Raw genomic sequence first — 24,310 nt, 5'->3', positions numbered from 1 at the left:
TGACCTGTAGACCCCGAAATCACACTGCCTAGATAAATCAGTATTTCAGTACACTTTTTTCAGTATTTTCAATGAATGTGTACATGCCTTTTTCAAAACTGCGTAATTGGGTTCTTAGTGACCAGTGGCCTTCATCTCTTGGTTGGCTTTAGGGAGTATCTCTCAGGCTACCTGAGAAATTCACATGTATGCTTCCTATGTTGGTTTCTATTTGCCTATTTTTATAAAACTAAACATTTTATTATTTCCACACCTAAACACCTTATTCAAACCTTAACCCCCACTGCCATCAATGTCTTTTCTTGACATTTCTTGGTGGGCGCAAATTCTTAACAAAAGCCCCTCTGATCAAGGGTCGGGACGGGAGGGTTAAGAAAAACCTCACTTCTACTTGAGAGTTCCTTCTCGAACCACCTTGTTGGTGCGACCAGGAAACTGTTTCCCCTTTTGTTAAGTAAATGGGATTGGAGTAAAACGATCCCTTCAAGTTCTGACATTCTTCGATCTATGCACCTGGGCCAGTTCCAGGAGGACATGTTAAAAGCACAGGAGTGAAAAGAAGGATAGCAGCATTACGCGTTTACATGTGGGCGAGGCTAAGGGGAAAAGACAAACCTTGAGCTCAGCTTTCTTGCTGAGATTCCTCTCAATATTTTTTGTTAGGCGGTGCCGCGGACACCTTTGCTTCGCGATGATTGGCTCGCGGCGGGGGCCTCGTGTGTGTCCAATATGGCGGCGCCCAGTGGCGGTGTGAACTGTGAGGAGTTCGCCGAGTTCCAGGTGACGGGGTTTTCCTCACGCGGCAGGCGTGACCTTCCTTTTGTCCCCGGACCCTGTTCCCTATTTTGGCCTGGGAGGGAGTGCGGACCAGTTGTGGCAAAAGCGGATATTTCAAAACTCCGTTTTCGAGACATTGGAGGTCATAGGGGCGCGGGCTTGGCCTTAGGGAGCGAGGCTGCTGCCTTGGGGTCATGGCTCTCCCAGGCCTTGAGTAACTGCACCCAGAAACTCCAGTGGTTCCTCGGTGGCAAAGCCGAGTCCGGCCGGGTGGGTAAGGATTGCAACAACCATTTAGCCATTCTCTGAACTCAGTTCTTAGTCTCTGTCATTCCCCTCCTGTTTAAAGCTGAGTATTTATAGGAGAGAAGAAAGTGAAGGAAAGCTTATTTACTTGATAAAACAAAAAAAATTGTACGAGTTTCACTATTTTGATGGGTCAGAACGTTTGGAGGTTTGAAGGGTCGATTAATCCTAGTACCTGCGCTGGTTCTCTGCCTTCCCAACCATTAGAGAAAATGTAACATTTAAGAAAAAGGTTATGTCTTTTATATATTCAAACACCAGAGGTCTAGGGCTGATTATTAACCCACGAATTAAAGAACAGGGGGTCTGGATTTTGACGAAGTTTTAATGAAAGTTATCTGTTCCAATGTAAGCATAAGTGCTGCTGTCTTGATAAGAGTGTGGAATTTAAAAATAATGAAAAATGTATTTTTAACTAAAGATAATGAAAAATCATTTCACGTATCACTGACCTCTGTAGTAAGCTGTGTGCTTGCATCCGTTTTTAGGGAGTGATATTCTTGAAGATAATCTCAACAGATTGAATTATTTGACAAACATCATTTGGTCAAAGAAGTTTCTGTGGAGTCTTTCCAGCATTATATACACCCTTTTCACCACTTCAGCTGCGCAGATTAGATCAGCACAACAGCAGCAGACTTCAAATGTGATCAAAGTGCCTAACAAATACAAATATTTGTAAAAATCTTAAATAAGGTAGAAAAAAGACTGTTGGATTCTAAGGTTAACCAGCCCATTTGTGGCCTTGGTCTTGTCACGTTAGTCCTGTGATTTAACTTGGGTTAATGAGCTCAGATAATTGAGCTATGATAGCCTTAAAGTTTATCTGAAAGAACCCTGGTTAGGGAGTTGGTTGTTCTGGGTTCTAGTACTACTTCTGCCATTAACAGCTTTGGGACCTTGAGCTAATCACCTGACCCCTTCCATAATTAACTTTTGAATCTGTAAAATAAGATTATGTTAAATAACATTTAAAATGCCTTCCATCTCTATAATTATTTAAATCTCTAAAATCAAATTTCAAAGGATCTCTTTGAGTTGTTGAAACATTCAACAGTGCTTAAAGAACACTTTCATTTTCTTTTGGAAGTTCAGATGAGATGTTGTAAGTGGGCAAAAGCTAAACTGTCTTGCAGAACCATTTTATTCACAGAGATAATGTAAATTAAAAAGTCATAAAATGAATCTCATTAGTGAAACCTGGAGAAGTTTTTAGATTGTTTCTCTAGGACTTTTCCAAATGTGTGGTTTATAATGGAGAATACCCTGGGTTAAAAGTCAGAAGATCAGGTTTTCCAGAGCTGGCCTTGGCATATCATTTAACCTCATTGTGAATGAGTATAAGAACATTTGCCCTTACTGCTTCAGAGGCATACAAATGTAAAAAAAAATATATATCTGAAAATAAAATTTTAGTATAACATTTTCATTTAAATGAATTTTGTAAAATTATAAACTGTAGTTAACTGGCACACTCACAAATTATTAATCAAAGTTTATGTTTTTTAGAGCTGTGAAACCGTTACATTTTGTATGTAGGTACCTTATATGTGAAAAGCACTGCACTGAATACTGTGGAAGAGAAACAGAAAATTGTGTACTTTTTATTATAAAGATTTAGTTACTTTTTCCCCAGAATTTTATTATGAAGATGTTGAAACACTGTAGAAAGTTCAAAGAATTTTACAATGAATACTCATGTACCCACTGTGTAGATTCTACAGTGATTCACTATATTTACTAAATCACATACCATCCCTCAATCTATCCGTCAATCAACCTTTTTTATTTTTAATTTTTGATGCATTTCAAAGTAAGTTGCTACCTCATCACTGTATCCTCATATGACCTCTGTGTGCACACAGAGGGAGAGAGATCTCTGGTGTCTCTTCCTCTTACAATGACACCAGTTCTATGGGATTAGTGTCCCACCCTTATGACCTCATTTAACCTTAATTACCTCCCTAAAGGCCCTGTCTCCAAAAACAGTCACACTGGGTGTTAGGGCTTCAACATACGAAATTGGGGGCAGGAGGGGGGCCAAGGGGGGACACTGTTCAGTCCATAACAGAAACCTGCTAGGTATCAGGCACTTGGAGAGACTGAGTGGGCAGGATATAAAACAAGGAACTCAAGCAGAGATATAAAACGTGTAGAGGATATTTAGAATATGAACACAATGCTGTAACAGTTCAGAGAGAATTAAGTCAATAGATGGGAATTGAGTTGTACCAGAGGTAGACAGAACCAGGGGAATTCTAGGTAGAAGGAATAGTATATAGGCAGAAAGTTTTATATATTGGGGGGGGGAAGTAGCAAATTGCTGGAATTCAGAATTTGCACAGGAGCACATTGGGATTACACAAAAGATTGGAACCAGGTTATGAAAGGCCTTGAATGCCAAGTGTGAGGTTAGGGAGTCAGTGAGCAGAGGCGGTGAATTGATCAAAAATGTTTTAGGAAGATTTATTACCACACCCACAGTCTTTGTTAGCGCCCTATCATTTTTGCAATTAGCTTTGCTGTAGCTCTTATCTTCAGTCATTCCTTTCTCTAATATATCTCCCTTTCAAAATGCTATGGCTTCATACCGTTATCTTCTAAATTTTAGGATCTGAACCATGCATCTAATTTCAGGATTATACGACTAAGTCTAAACTACTTAACATGACATACAAGTCCTTTTAAAATCCAATCCCAAAGTGCCTCTGCTTAGTTAACTCTCACCACTGCCCGTATTCATACATACTTCTCTCTCCCCAACCCCTGCCACTTCCAATGTACATTTGAACTCTGCTGTCCAGCCACATAGGCCTACTTTTCCCTGAACACATGATGTTTTGTCATTTCTGTGTGCTTTTTTCCACTTAACACCCTGAAATCCCTTCTTCCTGACTCTATCTGAGACCCAGTTCATATATCACCTGAGCAAAATCAACTAAGTATTCCTAGAATGTTTAAGTCTTGGTATTTCTGGTAAGAATATTTATTTATTTACACACAATTGATTCTGAGTTGTTTGGTAATTAGGTACAGACTAAATAGACTATTTTCTAGCATCAGTGATGGTATCTTTTGCAGCATACCTAGCTGCTCCCTGTTCCCTTGCCTGGGAGTGCAGAGGACCGCACAGGACTCTGGCAGTTGTAGGCAAGTCTGTATTTTTGGCTTGGGGGAAGCACAGTGTGAGCATTGTTATGAAAATGGAGTTTGAGGAGCCAGAAAGAGAACCATTGAATGGGATCTACTTCTGGGTACCTTCAGGCAGAGAGTGAGGAGAAGAAAGGTTAAGAAATTTCAGATCATTCTGTGGAGTACATTTTAATTTTACTGTCAAGTAATAGACCTTTTACCACCCCCCCGTGTACTCTAAAAGCTTCCCAAAATAATAAAAAGAATTTATCTAAGGAGTAACCTTAGGAATATAGTATAATTGCAGGGGCAGTAGAAAATTTTCTCCACCCCTCCCTGCTGCTAGATATGGTCAGTCCTTCAGTACTGAAATTGCCTTCCAAGAGGGTGAGATTTTCACCCCACAGTTAAAGGTAATACATAAAATGCAATTCCAAGGTAAGTGCCTGAATAACTTTAAAGGGTTAGCCTAAAGTTAAAAATTCATGATATATCAGAATTTCTTGTTGTTTTGAGGAGAAAGAAAGGAGAAGCTGGAGGCACTACAAAGTTTGGAGAGTTATCTTCTGCTGTTCTTTGACACTTAGAAGCTGATTAGGGTTCCAGCTCCTATACAAAGATGTAGTCTTCAGAGAGCCACTGAACTGTGTATATTTCTGTATTATCTCTGTGGACTTGTGTTCCAGTTTGTTGTATGCTATCTGCTCAGTGGTGTCTTCTTTATATTTTCTTGGTGAATTTGTGAGAGAGAGGGTATGCCATTGGAACAAAGTATCAGGTAGGTAGTTAGTAATTCCTTATGAATGATACGTATAGTTTAATGGCAGCACTTATGTGCCTGTATTAACCTTCATCTGCTCTCAGTCTGTGAGGGTACCCAAGCTTTTCTCTAGACCCCCTTGGAGTTGCCTTAAGAGCTCTGGCACCTTTTGTACTGTAAAGAAATTTGTGCCTAGTGAGGTAGTTTATAGTTCTTTTCCTTCTCCTTTTGCAATTTTGAAAGAAATTCCTTCCTGAGCCTTACCCCTTTTCCCCCCTTATCTTTAGCTTTCCTAGTATCTTTTCTGTGATAGTTAAAAGTAGCTTACAGTTCTCAGCAATTCCTGAACAAGTGCACTATCAGTTTGTCATTATATTATCTTGAATTCAACACTGTCCAGTAGAGCTTTCTGTGATGGTGGAAACTTGTGCTGTCCAATATGGTAGCCACTAGCAGTATGTGGCTCTTGAGCACTTGAAATGTAGCTCGTGCAATTGAACAATTTTGATTAAAATAACCTCATTTTATTTAGAGGTTAGATTAGATAGAAGTTATATAGATAGCTGGTGACTTTCATATTAAAAGCCAAGCTCTAGATCATATATTGATGATTCTTTAGCACACAGAGAACACATATATTTGAAAATTCACATTTGTAAGACTGAAATTGTTTGATTTATTACCTAGTTAATGCCAGTAAATTCCCATTGCTGTAAGGAACTTAACAGTATGTCCAGATTGTTTTATTGGAGGGAAAATTGGCTGTATTGCTAACGATCAGATTCAAAACTAGTTAAAGTTCAAAGTAAATCAAAACTCTAGGAAATGATAAAACCTTTCACCTGCATCAGTCTTCTAACTAACCTCTTTGCATCTACTCTTGTTTCTCTCTAATCCATTTTCCACACTTTAATTCTTTAACTTAGGCAATCATTTCAGAATACAAATCAGATCATGTAACTCCACTGTATTTAACCACTTCATTGGTTCCCTATTGCTTTCAGGAAAAAGACTAAAATCCTATAACATGATCTGTAATGGTGGACCTCATTTTACACCATGCTTTCTCTTATTCTCTGTACTTAAGCCACATTAACTTTTCAGTCCATTAAACACTCTATTTAAATGACTCTTGTGAAATCACCCATAGTTTCCATCCTGCTAAATCTAAAAAGTTAATTTCTGTCCACATCTTTATTGACTTCCTAGTAACATTCAACACAGTTGACCGTTTCCTTCTTGAAACCTTTCTTCTTCTGACTTCTGTGACATCTCAGTCTTTCTCCTGTAGTTTTAGATGCTAGAGTTCCTTCTTGATCATTAACCCCCTTTATTCCCTACAGTCTCCCTCAGTGATCTCGTCTTGTTTCATGGCTTTAAAAACATTAATTTGGGGAATTCCCTGGCAGTCCAGTTGTTAGGACTCCAAGCTCTCACTGCTGAGGGTCCAGGTTCAATCCCTGGTCAGGGAACTAAGATCCCGCAAGCCGTGCAGCATGCATGCATGCATAAATAAATAAATAAAATTTGTTAATATAAATTCAGCCCAGTTCAGTGTCAGACTGGTATATTCAACTTTCTGCTTAACTTTTTTACTCATATCTAACAGGCATCTCAAACTTCACATGTCCAAAACAGAATTTTTTAAAAAAACTTTTTATTATGCAAAATTTCAAATTTTACAAAAGGAGAGAGAGTACCATGAATCCCTGTGTACTCATCTTTCAGTTCCAACAATCAGTTCATGGCCACTCTTGTTTCATTTATATACTACCATTTTCCCCATCCTAACCAGATTATTTTGAAGCACATCCCAGGTAGATCTTTTGTTCTGTAAATATTTCAGTCTTTATTTCTAAAAGATTACAATTTTAAACAATACCAGTGTCGCAAACAATTAACAATAATCCTAAATGTAAAATATCCTCTGAGTCAGAATAGGATCTTGATCTTCCCACTCCTTCCAAATCTTTTCCTCTCCCAGTCTCTCCCCACCATTAATTAATGACTCTACCATCCATTCGGTTGCTCAGGTCTCAATCCTAAGCGTCATTCTGTTTTCTTTTCTTATCCCCCAACACCAATTCATCAGCAAGTCCTATCAGCTCTCTCTTCAAAATATATCCTGAATCCAACTTCTTCTCCCTGATTCCACTGCTACCTCTTTGTCTCTTGCCTAGACCACCAGAGTAGTCTGCTGAATGATCACCCTGTTTCCATTCTCCACATAGCAGTCGAAGTTATCTTTTAAAAAATTAATCGTTATATCATTCCCTTGCCTAAAACCCTGTTTCCTTTAGGAAAAAACCCTTAATTGTTTCTGTTGTCTCTACTGTCCTTTATTTTCTCCTCAAATCTGATCTCACCTAATACCACTCTTTCCCTTATTCACTTCCAGCCCACTTGCCGCCTTTAGTTCTTCAAACATCCCCAAGTTTGTTCTTGCCTCTTAATTTTTGACTTGTTCCCCCAGATGTCCTTTTAGTTGGCTTATTTATATCACTCAGATCTCAGCTCAAATGTTATGTCCTGGAGAGGCCTTCCTTGATCTCCCTATCTAAAGTATTAGCCCCTCAGCCCCACCTAGTCATTCTTCATCCCATTACCAGTTTTCTTTTTTGTAGTACTTTTCAGTACTGAAATTATCTCATTTATTGGGGTACTTGTTTATTGTCTCTCTCCCCCTCTGAGAATTTTGCTCCATAAGAGCAAGGGCCTTTTCTATTTTATTCACCATTATAGCCCTGGTGTTTAGAATGGTGCCTAACCATTAGACATTAGTAAGTATTTTTTGAATGAAGAGTGAGTTAATGAATCAACTCTGTGGTCTCTCTAATTGCTGCATATGTTTAAAGAAGAAAGATTGCTGAGGACTCTCAGTCAAGGAAAGCTTTATCTAAAAGGTATAATGTAAACCTTGGCCTCAGGATCAGTTCGATTTAGAGAAAGGGAAAGACAAGAGGGATTTTAAAGGTTTTTTTTTGGTTTTGTTTTAATAGGCAAGTTGTAGGAGGTAAAGTTGGCAAGGAAGATCCCTGTTTGCTACTTACCTATTTTTTGACTCTAAATAGTACTGCCGCTGTTTGTTTGAAATTTGCCACTTACTGACATTATATATTCTCTACTGTACATAAAACATTATTTAAAATTGTGGTTGCTTAGTGAATATGTTAAGATTATCCCCTAAGAATTCCAGTTTACAGAGAATCTTGATACTATTGACAAAAATAGAAAGATACAAGAAGAGGGGATAAGATAGTGAAGTTGGTTTTAGATCTGATGTTTGCCTGTTTTTATTAGTCTAAATTATGAGCCTTCTACAAGCTGTTTTGCTTCTAGATTGGGTTCTAGAAAAGGGCATTAAATTACTAATTAAAGATTAATAGCCTGGTAGGAATAGAATCTAGGCTGCAGACAGACTGAATGGCCTAAATGGTTATTATAATTGGAAACGCCTAGCTGTTAATTATGAGGGAAATGGTCAAATAAGTTGTGATACCTCTACAGAACAGAATATTTATGCACCTATTAAAAATGTCTTCAAGGTAACAAGGGCAGAATGCTCATAATTCCATAAAGTAAAAACTTTTAAATGTTATACAGTACCTCAATTTGATAAAAATATTTGCAGATATGTATAGAAAAAACTGAACACAACATTGTAAAGCAACCATACTCCAATAAAAATTAATTTAAAAATATGGATGATTCTATTTTCTTTAAATTTTTTCCTAAATTTTCCAAAATGATTGTGTAATACTTTAATCATAATAAAAGTTTATTTTAACAAATGGATGATACAGCATAGGGAATATAGCCAATATTTTTTTAATAACTTTAAATTTAGTATAATCTATAAAAATACTGAATCATTACATTGTATGTTTGAAATTAATATAATATTGTAAATCAACTATAATTCAATAAAAAAGAACGGTAACTATAACTAATTCACAATCATGTGATTAAATAATGTATGCAAATCACACTCCTGCCAATTTTCAGATTAAAATCTGTCTTTTTTTTTTTTTTTTTTTTTTTTTTTTTTTGTGGTACGCGGGCCTCTCACTGCTGTGGCCTCTCCCGTTGCGGAGCACAGGCTCCAGATGCACAGTCGCAGCAGCCATGGCTCACGGGCCCAGCCGCTCCGTGGCATGTGGGATCTTCCCGGACCAGGGCACGAACCGGTGTCCCCTGCATCGGCGTCCCCTGCATCGGCAGGCGGACTCTCAACCACTGCACCACCAGGGAAGCCCAAAATCTGTCATTTTTAATATGACCAAAAAAAAATGGATGAAAGGAATGAAGAAGCTGATTTCAGTGATGGATTTAAGTTTGTCAAAGAAATAGGTTCATATGTTGAACGAAGTAGAGGATCAAGCAAAGATGCTTTTAATACACATTAATATTAAATGTTAACTTCCTGGATGTTTTCATTAAGTATAGTCCTAGTATTATACACTTCTGTTTTCTTAATGATTTTTCTGTGATTGTGTTTTGTTTTGTTTTGTGGGGCCAGGGTGAGGTAAGGGTGGATTAAAAGAGAAAGAAAGGGGTATACTACTAGAAACCTTTTCTAGAGTTTATATCATCTGCAGACAGAAGGTAGCTGATGCCCAGCCTTTGTCTAGTGACAAGTGAAAAGAAATACCCTAATCAAAATGTGGGGAGAAGGGACTATGCTGTGTTGGTATACTCATCAGGGTCTTTCTAAGATCCCTGCCCTTTTGGTATTATTTTTATTTTGATTGGGTTTTGAGAGTTGGAGCCTCTTTTAGAGGAGAGAGATCCTTGGGAAATGTGAACTTGGGTAACTGAGAAAAGGTAAAACTACTTGTTCTATGAACAAGAAAGCCACAAAGAGATTTGATTTCTTTTCTAGCAGTATACTTTATTTTTGTTACAAAAATAATACACAATCGTAGTAAAAAACTAAGAAAAAGCCTGAAAGGAAAAAAAGCTTGAAAGGATATAGATTAACATCTGCACGTTAATCACTGCTGATAGTTTCTTGTGTATCTTTCTAGAAAATTTCTGTCTAGCACCACATTTTAGAATGATAGACAAAGAGGGAACAGAGCAAGCAATGATGCTGGGTTGTTTTGGACAAGTTGGGGTAATCAAATTCAGTAGAATCCTTTATTGGCTGTATGCTGGAGATGGAAAGAACACAGTGTTTGCTAAGCACCGTGCCGGAACATGGGGTTTACAAATGAATGAAACCATGTTTACACTTAAGATGATCACAGTGGGACCAAGGAAAGAGTTGTGCCAATTGTTAGAATTACTATTACATAACCTAACTCTCATTCTTGTAAAAAAGATTTTTCTGTGGTTGCACTATATGTAGTGTGGTTTCCCCACTCCTAATTCACAGGGTTGTAACATATCCAAGAGCTTTATTTATTTATTTAGTTTTGCTTAAATGGTCTTTTTTTAACCACTTAACTTTCCATTCAAGTTACTATTCTTTTATTTTAAATATATATAGGAATTACTCAAGGTGATGAGGACGATTGATGACAGAATAGTACATGAATTAAACACTACGGTTCCAACAGCTTCCTTTGCAGGGAAAATTGATGCCAGCCAAACCTGTAAACAACTTTATGAGTCTGTAAGTGTATCTTTTGAGTCTTTTCTTTTGTGCTTCCTTTATGCCTTTCTCTGTAGGCAAAATAAGAAAACAATTGACATAATTAAACTGTGGATACAAGAATGGAATCTTCATGTTTTCTTGCCCACACCTGAGGGTATATATAAGTTTTGATCTGGTTTCTACAAACTAAAGAAAATGTGTGATCTTAAGTACAAGTCTGGGAAGAGACAGTTCTAAGGAATGAAAGCAGCCTTTTTTTGACCCCCTCCTGAGCAGCCTTTAACTTAAGGAAAGCTTATGCTTCAAGGAATGAAGGAGAAAGTGAAACAGTCAAGTACAATAAAACAGTGAAACGAGAGCAGGGTCTTTGAATGAATCAATCTTAAGAAGCTAGACACCTGATTTAAGGAAGAATTAAAACCCTTCACACTTTTTATCAATATATCTTCTATCTTCCCTGACTCATCAGGAAGGGGAAAAGAAGCATTTGGCAGGAGAGAAGGAAAAGCCACAGATAAATTGTCCTTTTCTGAGGCTTTGGTTTCTCAAGTATATATTTTTTCATTGCCTCTTAAAGATCCTCTTTATTTCTCTTTTTTAATTTCTAAAAGTGAAAGGAAATAACGATGTAGCTGAGCATTTTTTATAGCTTATATTTTTTTCATTAATTTGGAAGCTGATATATGGCATTTGCTTTTTTAGGCTCTACCAGAAGATTACTGTATTACTTAAAATCTAAAGTCAATTTCTCAATAATGAAAAAAAAATCAGTTTTGGATAAACTTATTCATATCACTTAAATTCAAAGCATTAACTGCTGATTTTTTTTCTGCTTTTATGTGAAAGTATGTTACTTTGTTGAGTGGTCAGGTAATTCTTGTGGCTTCATAAAATTGTAGGGATGGGGGCTTTAAGGAGTAGACTTCAGTATTGGGAGTAGAGAGCATGGGTCCAAGGCCTAATTTATTATGAGGTTGTTTGACAGTTCACTTAGTTTCTTTGGGTAGCTCTGTCTAAAGAACTATTGGTAGAAGTTTGTAATGGCTTTAGTGATCCACCTCACTACCCATATATATATAATCTCTATAATCTATTCAATTGTTTCCATTTAGAATCTTTTTATTAACCTAGAGGTTTATAGTATAGCGATTAACAACATGGATTCCAGATCTAGATTAAATCTCACCTCTGCTACTTCCTAGCTGGGTGACCTTGAAATAACCTCTGAGTCAGTTTCCTTATTTGTAAAATAGTATCAGAAAAGTATCCGGTCAATTGTTAGAGGATTAAATGAGTTAATATAAAGTGCTTACTGTACTAAATGTTTTACATATAAATGCTTGCTGCTTCTCTTATTGTTGTTATTATTTCTTATTCCTTTGTTGAACCAGGATAAACTGGCATGCTAAATTTGGAACCTTTCTGTTTTAGATATTCTTGTGTATGTGTTTGGGTTTTTCTTCATCTGTGTTCTAGAGGGATCCAGCAACATGAATGTATGTAAAGGATTATTTATCAAGTAGCTCTGTTCCAGGGGTCGAGCCTGCAATAGAGTACCCATGCTAACAAGTACCACTGAGTTCCGTTAGATATTGTCTCAGTTAAGAAGTGGAACTCTGTGACATGTCCAAGTTGTTTACGGTCACCTTGACTGTCCTTAGTCCCTGACCCTTCCTTTTATAGTCGATGAAGGAATATTTGCGCACTCTAATGATAATACTTCTTCATAGGAGAAGATAAGCAAAGTTATTATAAAGCACTGATTTTAGAAATTCCAAATTTTAAAAGTATAATCTTAGTAAAAATGAAATAATTTCAGTAAGATTCCCTTATTAGAGCATATTCCCTCAATATATGAAGTTTTCCTTTATTGTTCAGTTTCAAGGTAAACGTAAAAATCAATACTGAACAGTTAAAGAGTCTATGAACTTGGAACAGTGCTTTACAAATGCAGAACTGTTACCAGTGTCATAATGATTGATTTAGAGTAATTCTTAAAGCTATCTCTTTAATATAATGAACTTTTGGACTATGTTTAAAAAATATGCTTCTTACATCCTTTTGTCAGAAGTTCTGGAGGAAGATTTAAAACACACAAAAAATGCCGTGACAAAAACTTACTAACTTTTTTTGCAATTGAGGTATAGTTGATGTACAATATTATATAAGTTTCAGGTGTACAACATACTGATTCACAATATTTAAGTGTTTTGCTTTTAATGATAGTTAAACTAAGGGTCGTTGTTAGGATTCTAAAATGATGTTTGGGAAATTTAGAATCAACCTTTGTTCTAGAAAGAAAAACACCAAAAAACTATAATCAGGAAAATGACATTCTGTTTCCCTTAAAGGCAAAAAACATTATTTTAAAATAATGATTAAAAGGTAGTAGGTGAAAATTTCAGACTAAAAGAAGTTCTCAAAGTTGTGGTAAAATAAAACTGGGAAGTGCTAGATATACCCGCTTTAGACTAGTTTTGAATCATTCTCCTGCCCCACCCCAAGCGTCTTCATTTCAGAATTGCTTACCCCAGATCAAAGGAAGTATGGTTATGATATGGTTATAATTCAGGATTTTTCTCCTCTAACCAAAGTTTTACTTTACTGAGTTTCTTAATTTTATCTCAGTTCCTTTATAAGCACTTTAGGTATCAGAAATAATTCTCTTATGACCAAATCCTCAAGCATCTGATACTAATGAGCTAATAAGCCTGGGTTCATGTTATTTTTTCTCTAGTAGGCTTATGTCACCCCATCTGTTACTAGTTATCAAGCGTCCTCATTTCTTTGACATATATGTACAGAAAGAAGTCCATGCATATTCCTCTTGCATATGCTGTTAGTTTTGAATTTTATTGAAGGATGGTCATGAAAATAGACCACAATAATTGATAATACTGAGTAAAAGGTGATTTGCCCAGTAATTCCTGTTCACATAGGAGTGGGTTCACAGTGGGGCTAATCTGAAGGAAATGTAAGCAGGTGAGGGTAGGAGGGTAGTCTGCATCTAGAAGTGTATCCACAGGTAAGGGGCCAAGCTAACAAGGGGAATAATGGAGGAAAGCCCAGCCAAGGAAGGAAACTGTGTGGAGAGAGACCAAAAGAAAGATACTGAACGTTTTAATAAAATGTACAAAATTTGAAATTGATTTTAAAATGCAGATAGAAAAATGAGAATATTGTGATAGACTCCTAGTTAGTACTAATGCTGTTTCACTAATTGCTGGGGGGTTAGACAAAATATCAAAGTAATTAAATAGCATCTGGTATCTGAGCAATGTACTGAGTCATGTTGCCTCTAAATTTTAGAGGTGGAAAGGATATTAGTGATTATTTACTCATAATCCATAATTTTCCAAAAGAAGAAACTGAAGCCTGTAACAGAAGCAGCATATTAGCTAATAAATATGGGCCTTGAGGCTGTCCTTGTGAACCCTAAATGTTACACTGAAAAAAATTAGCTTATTAGAGAAATATACTATAGGTGGGATTAACGTCTGTTATGAAATTCCCTCCCTTCACATGGGTACAACTTTTAACTAATGCACTTTTAGTATTCCCCTCTAGAAATATAAAGGTTTATTCTTTCCTGGCGTGTATTAGACCAGTAGTTCTCAACCACGGGGTCCCAATATGACCATTTAAGAGCTGTATTTCAAATAACTTATGAGGAATGCTTATAGAATGGTTGTTAGTCCCATATTTTATATAAAATATATATAATGGGTTATTTCTATACAGCCATCACTAGCATAGCATTGGGATATTCCCCCTTCAGAGGGGAGAAGGAATGATATAACGTGATTAAATGGAGCAAGCCAACACTTAAATTTTAGTTGGAGGTGAACTACTGTTACTATGCACCATTAATTATAATGACAATTGCATATTATTTTAGTATTTTGCTCTGCCTCCACCCCAAGTTTTTGGGGTATCTTCAGAATTTGGCTATGATCATGGGAGTATGTTTGAATTGAAACATGACTATCATAATTAATGAAACAAGGCAGAAAATAGATGCAAATTATTGTATTGGATTTGTTACATTAAGATGAAGGCTGATAATTGCTCTGTTGGGCATCCTTTACTCTCCGTCAGCACACACAATTGATGGAATCGGTGACCTCCACTTCATGTACAATTTTTCCTTGTTAGTACTTAAAGTTTAAAATCTTGAAAAGGGTTCTGTCTGACATAGGTAAATGTAGCATTCTTTGTTTTTCTTTATTGTAACTAAGAGCTTCTCTATATCACTTACTTTATAATTTTTGGCACTGTTGACAACATGAGGCTGAAAAAAACAATGAAAGAACAAAAAGAGAACAGCAATAGGAAGTGGCCCAGAAGGTGTGTGAGGGTGGGTGTAGGGTAGAGGAACACACAGGTACAAGAATGGGAGAGAAAGGAGTGCAGGGAGGAGACTGAGATGAATCAAAGCACAGCGCAAGGAGTGCAGGAAGAGGAGCAGGAAGGCCTGGGAGCTTAGTGAGGAAGAGGACGGCCCAACCTCTTCACTTTCACCCTCACAGCTGCTGCCTTTGAGCGGGCTCATTCAGCACAATCTTCTCTTCCACAGATTCAGTTTTTAAAAACTGTTTTAGAAAGTATTACATTTCTGTAGCCTAAAAAAGTTTTTTTAAAACACTGAAATGTGACAAATTGGTGTGATTTTTTTTTTCTCATTTCCTTCTTTTGTTCTTTTAGTTGATGGCGGCTCATGCCAGTAGGGACCGAGTCATAAAAAACTGTATAGCTCAGACCTCATCAGTAGTAAAACAGCTCCGAGAAGAGAGAGAAAAGAATTTGGACAATTTAACATTATTAAAGCAACTTAGAAAAGAACAGACAAAGGTAAGTTGAACAGGGTTTACATTTCTGAGGCAAGGTTTCCAAACTTAGCCTTCAAAATAAAGCCAGTTTTTAATATGAAAAACTCAGAGTAAGAGATGGTTATTACTTAAAACCAAATGATCAGGAGATTAGTACTTCATTTTTAATGGACTTTATTTTATTACATTTCAATACTAATTGGTAAATTAATGTGCATTTCATGAACGTGTGGAGTGTAGCAAGTTTTAGCTAAAAGAAGCATGTAATCATGTTATTTCCATTCCTTTACATATTCCACAAAGATACAAGGATTAATATAGACCAACACCACATCGAAAAATCTAGGGCAATCACATCTGTATCTATGTTTTGAAGCTTGACTTGAGAAGAAACGTTTTTTAAATATATTTACATTTTGAAAATATTTACCTCTGGTTTCAGCTGTAGAAATCTGCTGAAATGTAATATAGATATTTAACTTCAGGATATTACCCCCTTCCGCCATAAAAGTATAGTACTATTTAAATATAACCAGGGCCACCAGAGCCTCATTATGTTTATTTCTTTGCTGTGGAGAGGGTGGTAGGGGTCTTTGACTCTTTTCAGACTCTCCTTTGTTTCCACTTCATCTCCCATGCCTGCCATTTTCCCTTTTAGGAGAACACCAAGTGTCCACTGAGTTCTATGTCAGAGCAAGCTTTATTTTCCCAAAGTCAGCCGTCATGTAGATGGGGTGTGGACCTCAGAGTAGAGTTAATGAAGCAGAGCTATTTCTTTATAGCCCTTAAATGTGACACGTCAAGAAAACAGTTGAAATGTATGCCATATTTTATTTTGTGGACTGCATTGCTGTCTTTTGAGGAGGGTGGGGGTGGGAGGGGGCCTTCAGGGGTAACTTTTTATTCTGATACAATTTCAAACTTACAGAAAAGTTGCATGAACAGTACAAGGAAGTCCCATATACCCTTTACCTATATTCACCTATTTACATTTTGCTCCACCTGCTTTACAGTTCATTCTCTCTACTCTTCTTTCCCCCTCCATCCTTCCCTCCCTCTTTCCCTGTCTTCCTCCCCCTCCCCCATACACATTTTTTTTCCTTTACCATTTTGAAAATACGCTGGGCACATTATACTCCTTTACCCCTACATATGTTGGTTATTTCCTAAGAACAAGGGCTTTTTCTTACATGACCACTGTATAATTATCAAAATCATGTCTGTATTTTAAGATGGTGTAATAGGTGACTTACTGATCCTTACATGTCAGGTGACTGAAAATCCAGTGTGATATGGAATCATGTTTTCATACTGAACAACTTGTGAAGTTTGCTCTTTGTTTAGTAGATGTAGCCAAACTTTGAAAAAGGGATCTTGCTGTCTCTCTCAAGCCTTTGTTCTTTTGCTGCACACAGGTGTGCACTTTCTTAGTCATCCCATTGATGCAGTGTGTTTCACTGGATACAGGATTCATCCACTGTCTTTGCTGTTCTCTTTGTTCATGACAACTGCTTCAGCCCTGTGTTCCACACCTGCTCATTCATCAGCCAGTGGTGGGTTCTTCAGACAGTGAACTTAGGCTATAATGGTCATCTTAGCCTACCCTCCATGTTGATGAAGGCTTATAGATAAATTATAGAAAGCTGGTTAAGATCTAGTATTTTTGGATTTTGTATTTTAACAGGCTCTTGAAGTATTGACAAAGGAAAGTGCAGGGCAGGGCTGTTAAATCAGAAACTGAAAAATGATTATTTGCAAATTAAGTCAGACAAAGAATAGAGTGACTCTTGTTAGCAGAGTGCAAAGTTCAAAAACCAGTGTGAGTGTTTGTGAGTGATGTGTCACACAATTTTGTCTGCCCTCTGTTCTGCCCATTTGCCTTTAGAGCCCAGCACAATCACTGCAAGGAGGAGTTTTAGAAACCAGCCAGTGAGTTAACGAAAGGTAGTTTTCTGGCCTGTGATATTGCATAGGACTAGAGTAGAAGTTAACCATGAGTAGTAGTATTTAAGCAAATAAGGAAACTTGACTTTCTTTTTCAAGTTTGCTATGGAGATTATAGAATCAGAAAGAGACAGCTCTTGGAGATGTTCCAGCTCTACCTCTTCATTTTCTATATATGGAAACAGACTTAGAGATACTGACATCCCCAGAGTCACAAGCTAGTACGTGGTAGAACTGGGACTTTATAACCCATCTCATCTTACTCTAAATTCAGTCAGTGTTTTTACCTTAAGTTGTGACTAAGAGTCAAATTCTGATTACTTTAGTGAACAATTTATTTACATACAGTGATGCCCGTCTGAAAGTTCCCAGTTCTTTACCTGAATCCTTACCTCAGAAAAAGCACATTCCTTGCTGGAACTATATACCTGCTGTCACCTCTGAGTAGCTTTGAGACGAAGTTTACCTGTTTAAGACCCAGAGCCTCAAAAACAACCATCTCGGGACTTCCCTGGTGGTGCAGGGGTTAAGAATCCGCCTGCCAATGCAGGGAACTCAGGTTCGAGCCCTGGTCCGGGAAGATCCCACATGCCGTGGAGCAACTAAGCCCGTGTCAATGAAGACCCAACACAGCCAAAAATAAATAAATAAAATAAATAAATTTATTAAAAAAAAAAACCAACCATCTCAAAGGTAGCATTTTGTTGTTGGCACTGAAATTGCATTAGAAGCTGGCTGTAATATCTGCGGTGTTCAAGAATAGAAAAAACATGGATTTTAAAGGCAGACAGCTCTAAAGAAATAATCCCACCTACCATTTGGAGGTTTTGTAACCTTGTAAATTAATTGTTCTGAAACTTCTGATTTTCAGTTTGTAAAATGGAATTGATACATAGTAACTTCTTATATTTTCTTTTTTTGGTGAGGATTGAATTGTATAATATATGTAAGAGCTTGCATATTGACTGATAATGAAGTAGCAGTGTCTTTCCTTTTTGAGTCGCTGGGACTCCATATTTGTTATATTAATCCTCTTTACAATATCCCCCCCAACCAGTGGTTTCCACCTTTTGTTTAGCCAGTATTAAGGGGGTTGGGGGGATATACAGTCTTATGTGGCAGTGCATTCTCTTTTTGGACAGTTGTAATTGTTCAGAGATTTTCTTACTTAGTGTGAAAATCTGTCTCCTTGTAGCATGTAATTACTGTTCCTTAATCTTCCCTCTGGATAAGTCTAAACTCATTTCTACACAAACATCCCTTTAAATATTTGAGAGCAATTATGAATACTGTCTTAGTGGTCTGTTGTAACACTGTTCTTTAAAGTTGTTACTTCTTTGGCAGAAAGTCCAGGCTCTGACAGCAGTGAAGCTTTAATGATTTCTGGGTCGATATAACTGATTAAAATCTGAAACCAAGGTTGCTGTGATGTAAGCAGGCGGGCTTCCTCAGGCTTGTTACTACTCCACAGCACATTAGAAATGCAGTCCTTCCCCTTGTTCATGGTTTCAATCCTATATACTGGCCCATATTCTGACAGCAGTTTTGAGTCTACGAAGGGAGTTTACAAGGAGCGTTGGATCAGTACCATATCCAGTCTTATTAGTGTTATATGCATATTTCTCAAACCTCCTGCCTGATCTGTACTCCTAATTTATGGTTAGGTTCTTTGGTCTGGGTGCCTAACTCATGGTTGCCCAGAATCCCTCTGGCATTTTGTTCCCAAATCTCCTGGCCTGGGTCTTGACTTTGGCCTGAAGAAATCATCCTGCTTTTAACCTCTTGGCTGCCTCAACCTGTACTGCTTTTTTTCTCCTAATTTTCCTGAATATTTTCAGGTTCTCCTCCTGGAATTGGTTAGCTTCTTTCCTTTCAGGTCTCTCTGACCAGAGGCGACTAGGAGTATGATGGGCCTGCCATCTGGACCTGGCAATAGAATTGGCTACGTTTTTGATGGAGTGATTAGGTTGGCAGTTAAAAAGAAAGTTAGAAAGACTAGCATTTTTAGCCTCACACCTCTGGCTGTACGGTTAAGGTATGGAAAACTCATCCCTTTCTCAATTACTTGAGCTTTATATATTCTTCTTCTCTGTTTTTCTTCCTGTTTCTTTTTTCTTTTATTCAAATCAGGTTGCCACCTCCTTGTCCTTTTTTTTGTTCGTCTGTGCTATCTTTGCAAATCTATATGGTAGGATCAATAACTAGAACTGGAGTTATTGAGTTAAAGGACATGTGAATTTACATTTTTGGTAAGTCTTACCAAATTGCTCTCCATAGAAGTTGAAACAATTTGTACTCCTACTAAAAATATATGTGAGTGTATCTTTCCCCATACCCTCACTAATACTAGGTTTTATCAGACATCAGATTTCTTGTATTAAAATTTTTTTTGTCATATTATGGCTTAATTTACATTTCTTTATACATGAATAAAATGGTACATTTTAAAAATAGGTTTATTGGCCATTTGTTTTCCTTCTGTGAACTACCTGGACATTTGAGATTTTTTTTTTAAAGCTCTCAAGGTGATAATAATATGCAGCAAAGCTTGAGAACTACGGCTTTATAAGATTTAGCAACTGATTAAATATGAGGAGAACAGCTATGTCAAAGAAGGTTTTGAAATCTGGCCTAAGTATTACCATTAATATGGAACGCAGGAGCAGCAGCTGGTTTTGTTAGGAAAACATAGAGTTTGGTTTTAGTTCTTTAATTTAAATTTTCGTAACTTCATTTTTGTTTTCCTTTCTTGCAGTTGAAATGGATGCAGTCAGAACTGAATGTTGAAGAAGTGGTAAATGACAGGAGCTGGAAGGTATAAAATAATGTTGGTTCTTGGAGAGAACTAGGAGGGGAAGCAGAACTAACAAAGGGAAACCAAGGGAGGGGGGAGGCAAAGAGTGCCTTGGGCACTTAAGAATAATAAAGATCCTTCATTTACAAGCAATTGAAGGCTTTAACTTTTTTTGGGGGGGGGGTGTGCAGGTTGTGGTTAGAATCCAAGTTAGAGCCATCTTACAAAAAGTAGCTTTACAGTCATATGGTAGAATTGCATGATCGTCCTGGGAACAGAATTGGAGACATTCTGTATGTTTCCTAATACTAATTATGGGCTATTTGATATTTAGAGTTATTAGTTGTTAACTTAGAACCTTCAACCAGGTTATTTGTTCAAGTTAGCTTTTCTGAGCTCAGTTACTTTCCATAAATTTTCATATCATTATCCTTCACAGTTGTTTGTTTTCTAACATATCTGATCGTGAAACTTTGTTTGTATGTAGTTTTACTGGTATTTGATAATAGGGCTTTTTATGGCTCCTAGATTCACATGCTCCTTATTACCACCTACGTGGTTCTAATTAGGAATTAGATTGGGGGACCAGGATCCCAGGACTTTACATGTAGTTAAAAATCACAAAATTCTACACTATTGATACTATGTATAAAATAGATAACTAATGAGAACATACTGTATAGCACAGGGAACTCTATTCAGTGCTCTGTGGTGACCTAAATGGGAAGGAAATCCAAAAAAGAGGGGATGTATGTATATGTACAGCTGATTCACTTTGCTGTACAGTAGAAATTAACACAACTTTGTAAAGCAACTATAATCCAATAAAACTTTTTTAAAAAATTACAAAATTCCTGCTTTAGTTTTCTGAAAAAGTATGTCTGCATGTCCTCTCTAAAACTTCAAAGATTTCCAAAGGGCAAAATCTATTAAATCTGAAAGAATGAACTGAAGATTCTGTTTTACCCTTTGAAATTAACCAATGGAATGGGGCTGGATCCAGAGGGAGGCTAACTGAACCAAAAACTGGAGTGTACTGGGCTTCCCCGGTGGCGCAGTGGTTGAGAGTCCACCTGCCGATGCAGGGGATGCGGGTTCGTGCCCCAGTCCGGGAAGATCCCACACGCCGCGGAGCGGCTGGGCCCGTGAGCCATGGCCGCTGAGCCTGCGCATCCGGAGCCTGTGCTCCACAACGGGAAAGGCCACAACAGTGAGAGGCCCGCGTACTGCAAAAAAAAAAAAAAACTGGAGTGTACCAACTTGCAGAGCCATGAATAAACTGCGAAATACAAATCGATTTCTTTTGCTTTATCACATTTCTTTATCCTATCCTCTTTGCCAGGATTTCTTATTTCTGCCCTTTCCACCTATGTGATAAGGTGTTTGCTCCTTGAAAGCACACACATTTTCCCCCTTTATCAGACAAATGGAAGTATATTGTCTACACTTTGTTTTTTTCCCTTAATATATCTTGGAGATCTTTTCAAATCAGAACATGAAGAGCTTCCTTATTTTTTATCCTTGCTTATATCCCATTGAATGGATGTACCAAAATTGTTATTTGACATAGTCCCACATGACACGTAATAATAGAATGTTCTTTTAACATTATGATATGTTATTTGTTTAGTTTTTAGGAAGCAAGATAAATAGAACAAAACATTATATAAATTTATACAGTTTAGCAAAAGACTGGACTCCCTTCAAGTATATCTCCATGTAAGAAGGATCTGGCACTCATTTAGAAAAGCATGACAGATATCTAAATAAAATCTTCATTATAAAAGGATTTTTAAAAAGCTTTATCTTAAAGGTAATTTAGATATTTTTGTCTAACTGTCCAAAATATGTCCAGAATATGGAACTAGCATATTTGTTAGTTTACCAAATAAGCTAGCTTGTGATGATTTTTTCCTTGAATAATTTAAATTTTATTAAAATATTAAAATTATCATATAAATGAATATCAAGGCCTTCTTAGCTCTTAGCACCTAGTACGTCAGTTTGAACCAGTGAGGAAACACCTCTGTTTCCTAAACCTGTTGACCTGGGACAAGAAAAGGTTATATCCACCTGACCCATGCCAAATTTAATTGAATTCCAGGCCTGATTTATACAGGATGACTCAGTGACCTTTGTTTCTGTTCACATATCTTAGGTGTTTAATGAACGCTGCCGAATTCACTTCAAGCCTCCAAAGAATGAATAAAAAGATACTTTTTTTAAAAAAGGACCGGGTCATCTCTTAAGAGTTAAGCATGACAGACATCAACATGGTGGGCTTCCCAGGAAGATTTCTGAGCCAACAGTCCAAGACCTTTTGTTGATTTCAGCCCCACTTACCCAAGACCTCAAGTATAAATAATTCTGATAATTATGGAGAAATCAACTGCTATTTTATACTGATTCTGTAAAAAAAAAACAAAAAAAAACAAACAAAAAAAGATATTTTGTAACTATTAAAATAATTTTCTGACTCAGTGTACATAATTATTTGATTGTTTTCCGAGTTGAGGCAGTAAGTTCTTGTAAGAGAATTTAAATACAATTTCAATATCTGATTTGATTTATATTGTACCTTTTTGAATTTTACAAATTTATTGGCATGAGCATAGACCTTTTTGGTCATTGATAGTTTTATCTCTTTAGGTTTATTGCTCTTAAGTTAAAGGGCAGTAATATAGGCTGGATACTGTCCAAAGAAATTCTCTTAGTACCTTAACTTAGCTCGTTTTCATATGCAAAAACTAATGTTGGGTGGAAATATTTTCCTGGATAATGTTTCCGTGGACCATGAAAAGGAAAGCAAAGTAAAACAAATTCAGAAAATGGAAAAGTAGAGGAGGGCTTGCATAATGGTATTCTAGTACAGGATGATTGTATTCGTTTTCTGTTGCTGCTTAACAAGTTTAGCAGCTTAAATTCACCCCTGTTTATTATTTTAGAGTTCTGTAGGTCAGAAGGCTAGGAAGCCTTGACTGAGTTCTCTGCCTGGGGTCTCACAGGCTGAAATCAAGTTGTGGCCCAGACTGGGCTCTTGTCTGGAGTCTCCAGGGGAAGAATCTGCTTCCAGGCTCATTCAGATCCTTTCGGTTGTAAGAAGAGAAGTCCCTGTTTCCTTGCTGCCTGTCATGGGCCACTCTAAGCTCCCTGAAAGCCACCCATATTTCTTGACACCATGGTCCCCTCCCTTTTCAAGCTAGCAACAGTGCATTGAATCCTCATTCTTGGAGTCTGACTTCCTTTTCTGCTATAGACAGACTGCTTTTAAAGGGTTTGTGTGTTTATATTAGTTTTACCATAATAATCTTCCTTTTTATTACCTCGAGTCAACTGATTACAACTTTAATCATACCTGCAAATCCCTTTTGCTGGGCAATGTGACATCACAGATGTAATGTCTCATATTCACAGTCTGAGGGATTAGGGTGGGACATTTTGGAGAGTCATTCTAGGACTCTGCTTACCACGATTTAAACAGAAGCTTCCTGGCTCTGGCACAGTTGGATTGACCCAGTGGGGTTGTGGATAGGCTTGTGTGTTCAGTATGTTGACTCTTATCAGGTGGTGCACTTGGAAGTGAGCAATAAATGTATAAAGTGCTCACCATTCTTTCAAAAAAAGCTTTTGAGCATCTACTGTGGCTCAGATACTGTTGTAGTTGTTGGGGATATTGATAGACAAGACCTACTTTTGTTAAGATTATAATGTCTTTTCAACAAAAAAATTTCCTAGTGCCAGCAGTGAAAAAGATTTTCTGTAGGACTTACCTATTAATGAATGGTGCATGACAGAAAGTCGATGTTTAATAATTTTTGGATGGATGAGTGAATTGAAAGGATACATGTGAGGATAAAAATAAAACTGAACAAAGATGCTCAACAGGGAATTCAGAAACAGAATCCTTGGAAAGGATTCATAAGAGCCTTTCCAGAATTTCACGTCTGCTAAAGTATTATCTAGAAAATCCAATTTTAGCAGGATGCTTGACTCATTCCAATGTACCATATTATGAAAATGTGCAATTATGATAGTATGGAGTGACTTTTAGTATAAATGAATAATAGTATGTTTAGTTGTGATGAATGGCATTTTAAGCCTTCAACTTTTTTTTGCGTTACGCCGGCCTCTCACTGTTGTGGCCTCTCCCGTTGTGGGGCACAGGCTCC

The 24,310-nt window shown here is 37.1% G+C and overlaps 1 protein-coding gene across 2 annotated transcripts; it reads left to right on the top strand.

Moving 5' to 3' along the window:
• The first annotated feature begins 660 nt into the window (after nt 1–660).
• MIX23 (mitochondrial matrix import factor 23) lies at nt 661–22,616 on the top strand. Of its 2 annotated transcripts, XM_060009913.1 has the most exons (6): nt 661–780; nt 1,572–1,779; nt 10,467–10,592; nt 15,279–15,425; nt 20,103–20,162; nt 22,300–22,616. In XM_060009913.1, the coding sequence occupies exons 3-6, from the start codon at nt 10,482–10,484 to the stop codon at nt 22,348–22,350; spliced, it is 369 nt and encodes a 122-aa protein (XP_059865896.1). In that variant the 5' UTR covers nt 661–780; nt 1,572–1,779; nt 10,467–10,481; the 3' UTR covers nt 22,351–22,616. The 2 variants fall into 2 exon arrangements, with proteins under 2 accessions (XP_059865896.1, XP_059865895.1); XM_060009912.1 differs by lacking the exon at nt 1,572–1,779 and having other exon boundaries at nt 729–780.
• The last annotated feature ends 1,694 nt before the right edge of the window (nt 22,617–24,310 follow it).

The sequence above is a fragment of the Delphinus delphis genome, chromosome 4 (assembly GCF_949987515.2).
Source record: "Delphinus delphis chromosome 4, mDelDel1.2, whole genome shotgun sequence".
Taxonomy (NCBI): Eukaryota; Metazoa; Chordata; class Mammalia; order Artiodactyla; family Delphinidae; genus Delphinus; species Delphinus delphis.
This window is presented reverse-complemented; position numbering and strand designations above follow the sequence as displayed.

What these genes read in the sequence shown, in the direction of transcription:
- MIX23 (XM_060009912.1), top strand. Translation starts at nt 730, where the DNA reads ATGGCGGCGCCCAGTGGCGGTGTGAACTGTGAGGAGTTCGCCGAGTTC. An exon ending in AGGAGTTCGCCGAGTTCCAG is followed by an intron (nt 781 to 10,466) that starts GTGACGGGGTTT and finishes AAATATATATAG; the next exon opens with GAATTACTCAAGGTGATGAG. An exon ending in TAAATGACAGGAGCTGGAAG is followed by an intron (nt 20,163 to 22,299) that starts GTATAAAATAAT and finishes CACATATCTTAG; the next exon opens with GTGTTTAATGAACGCTGCCG.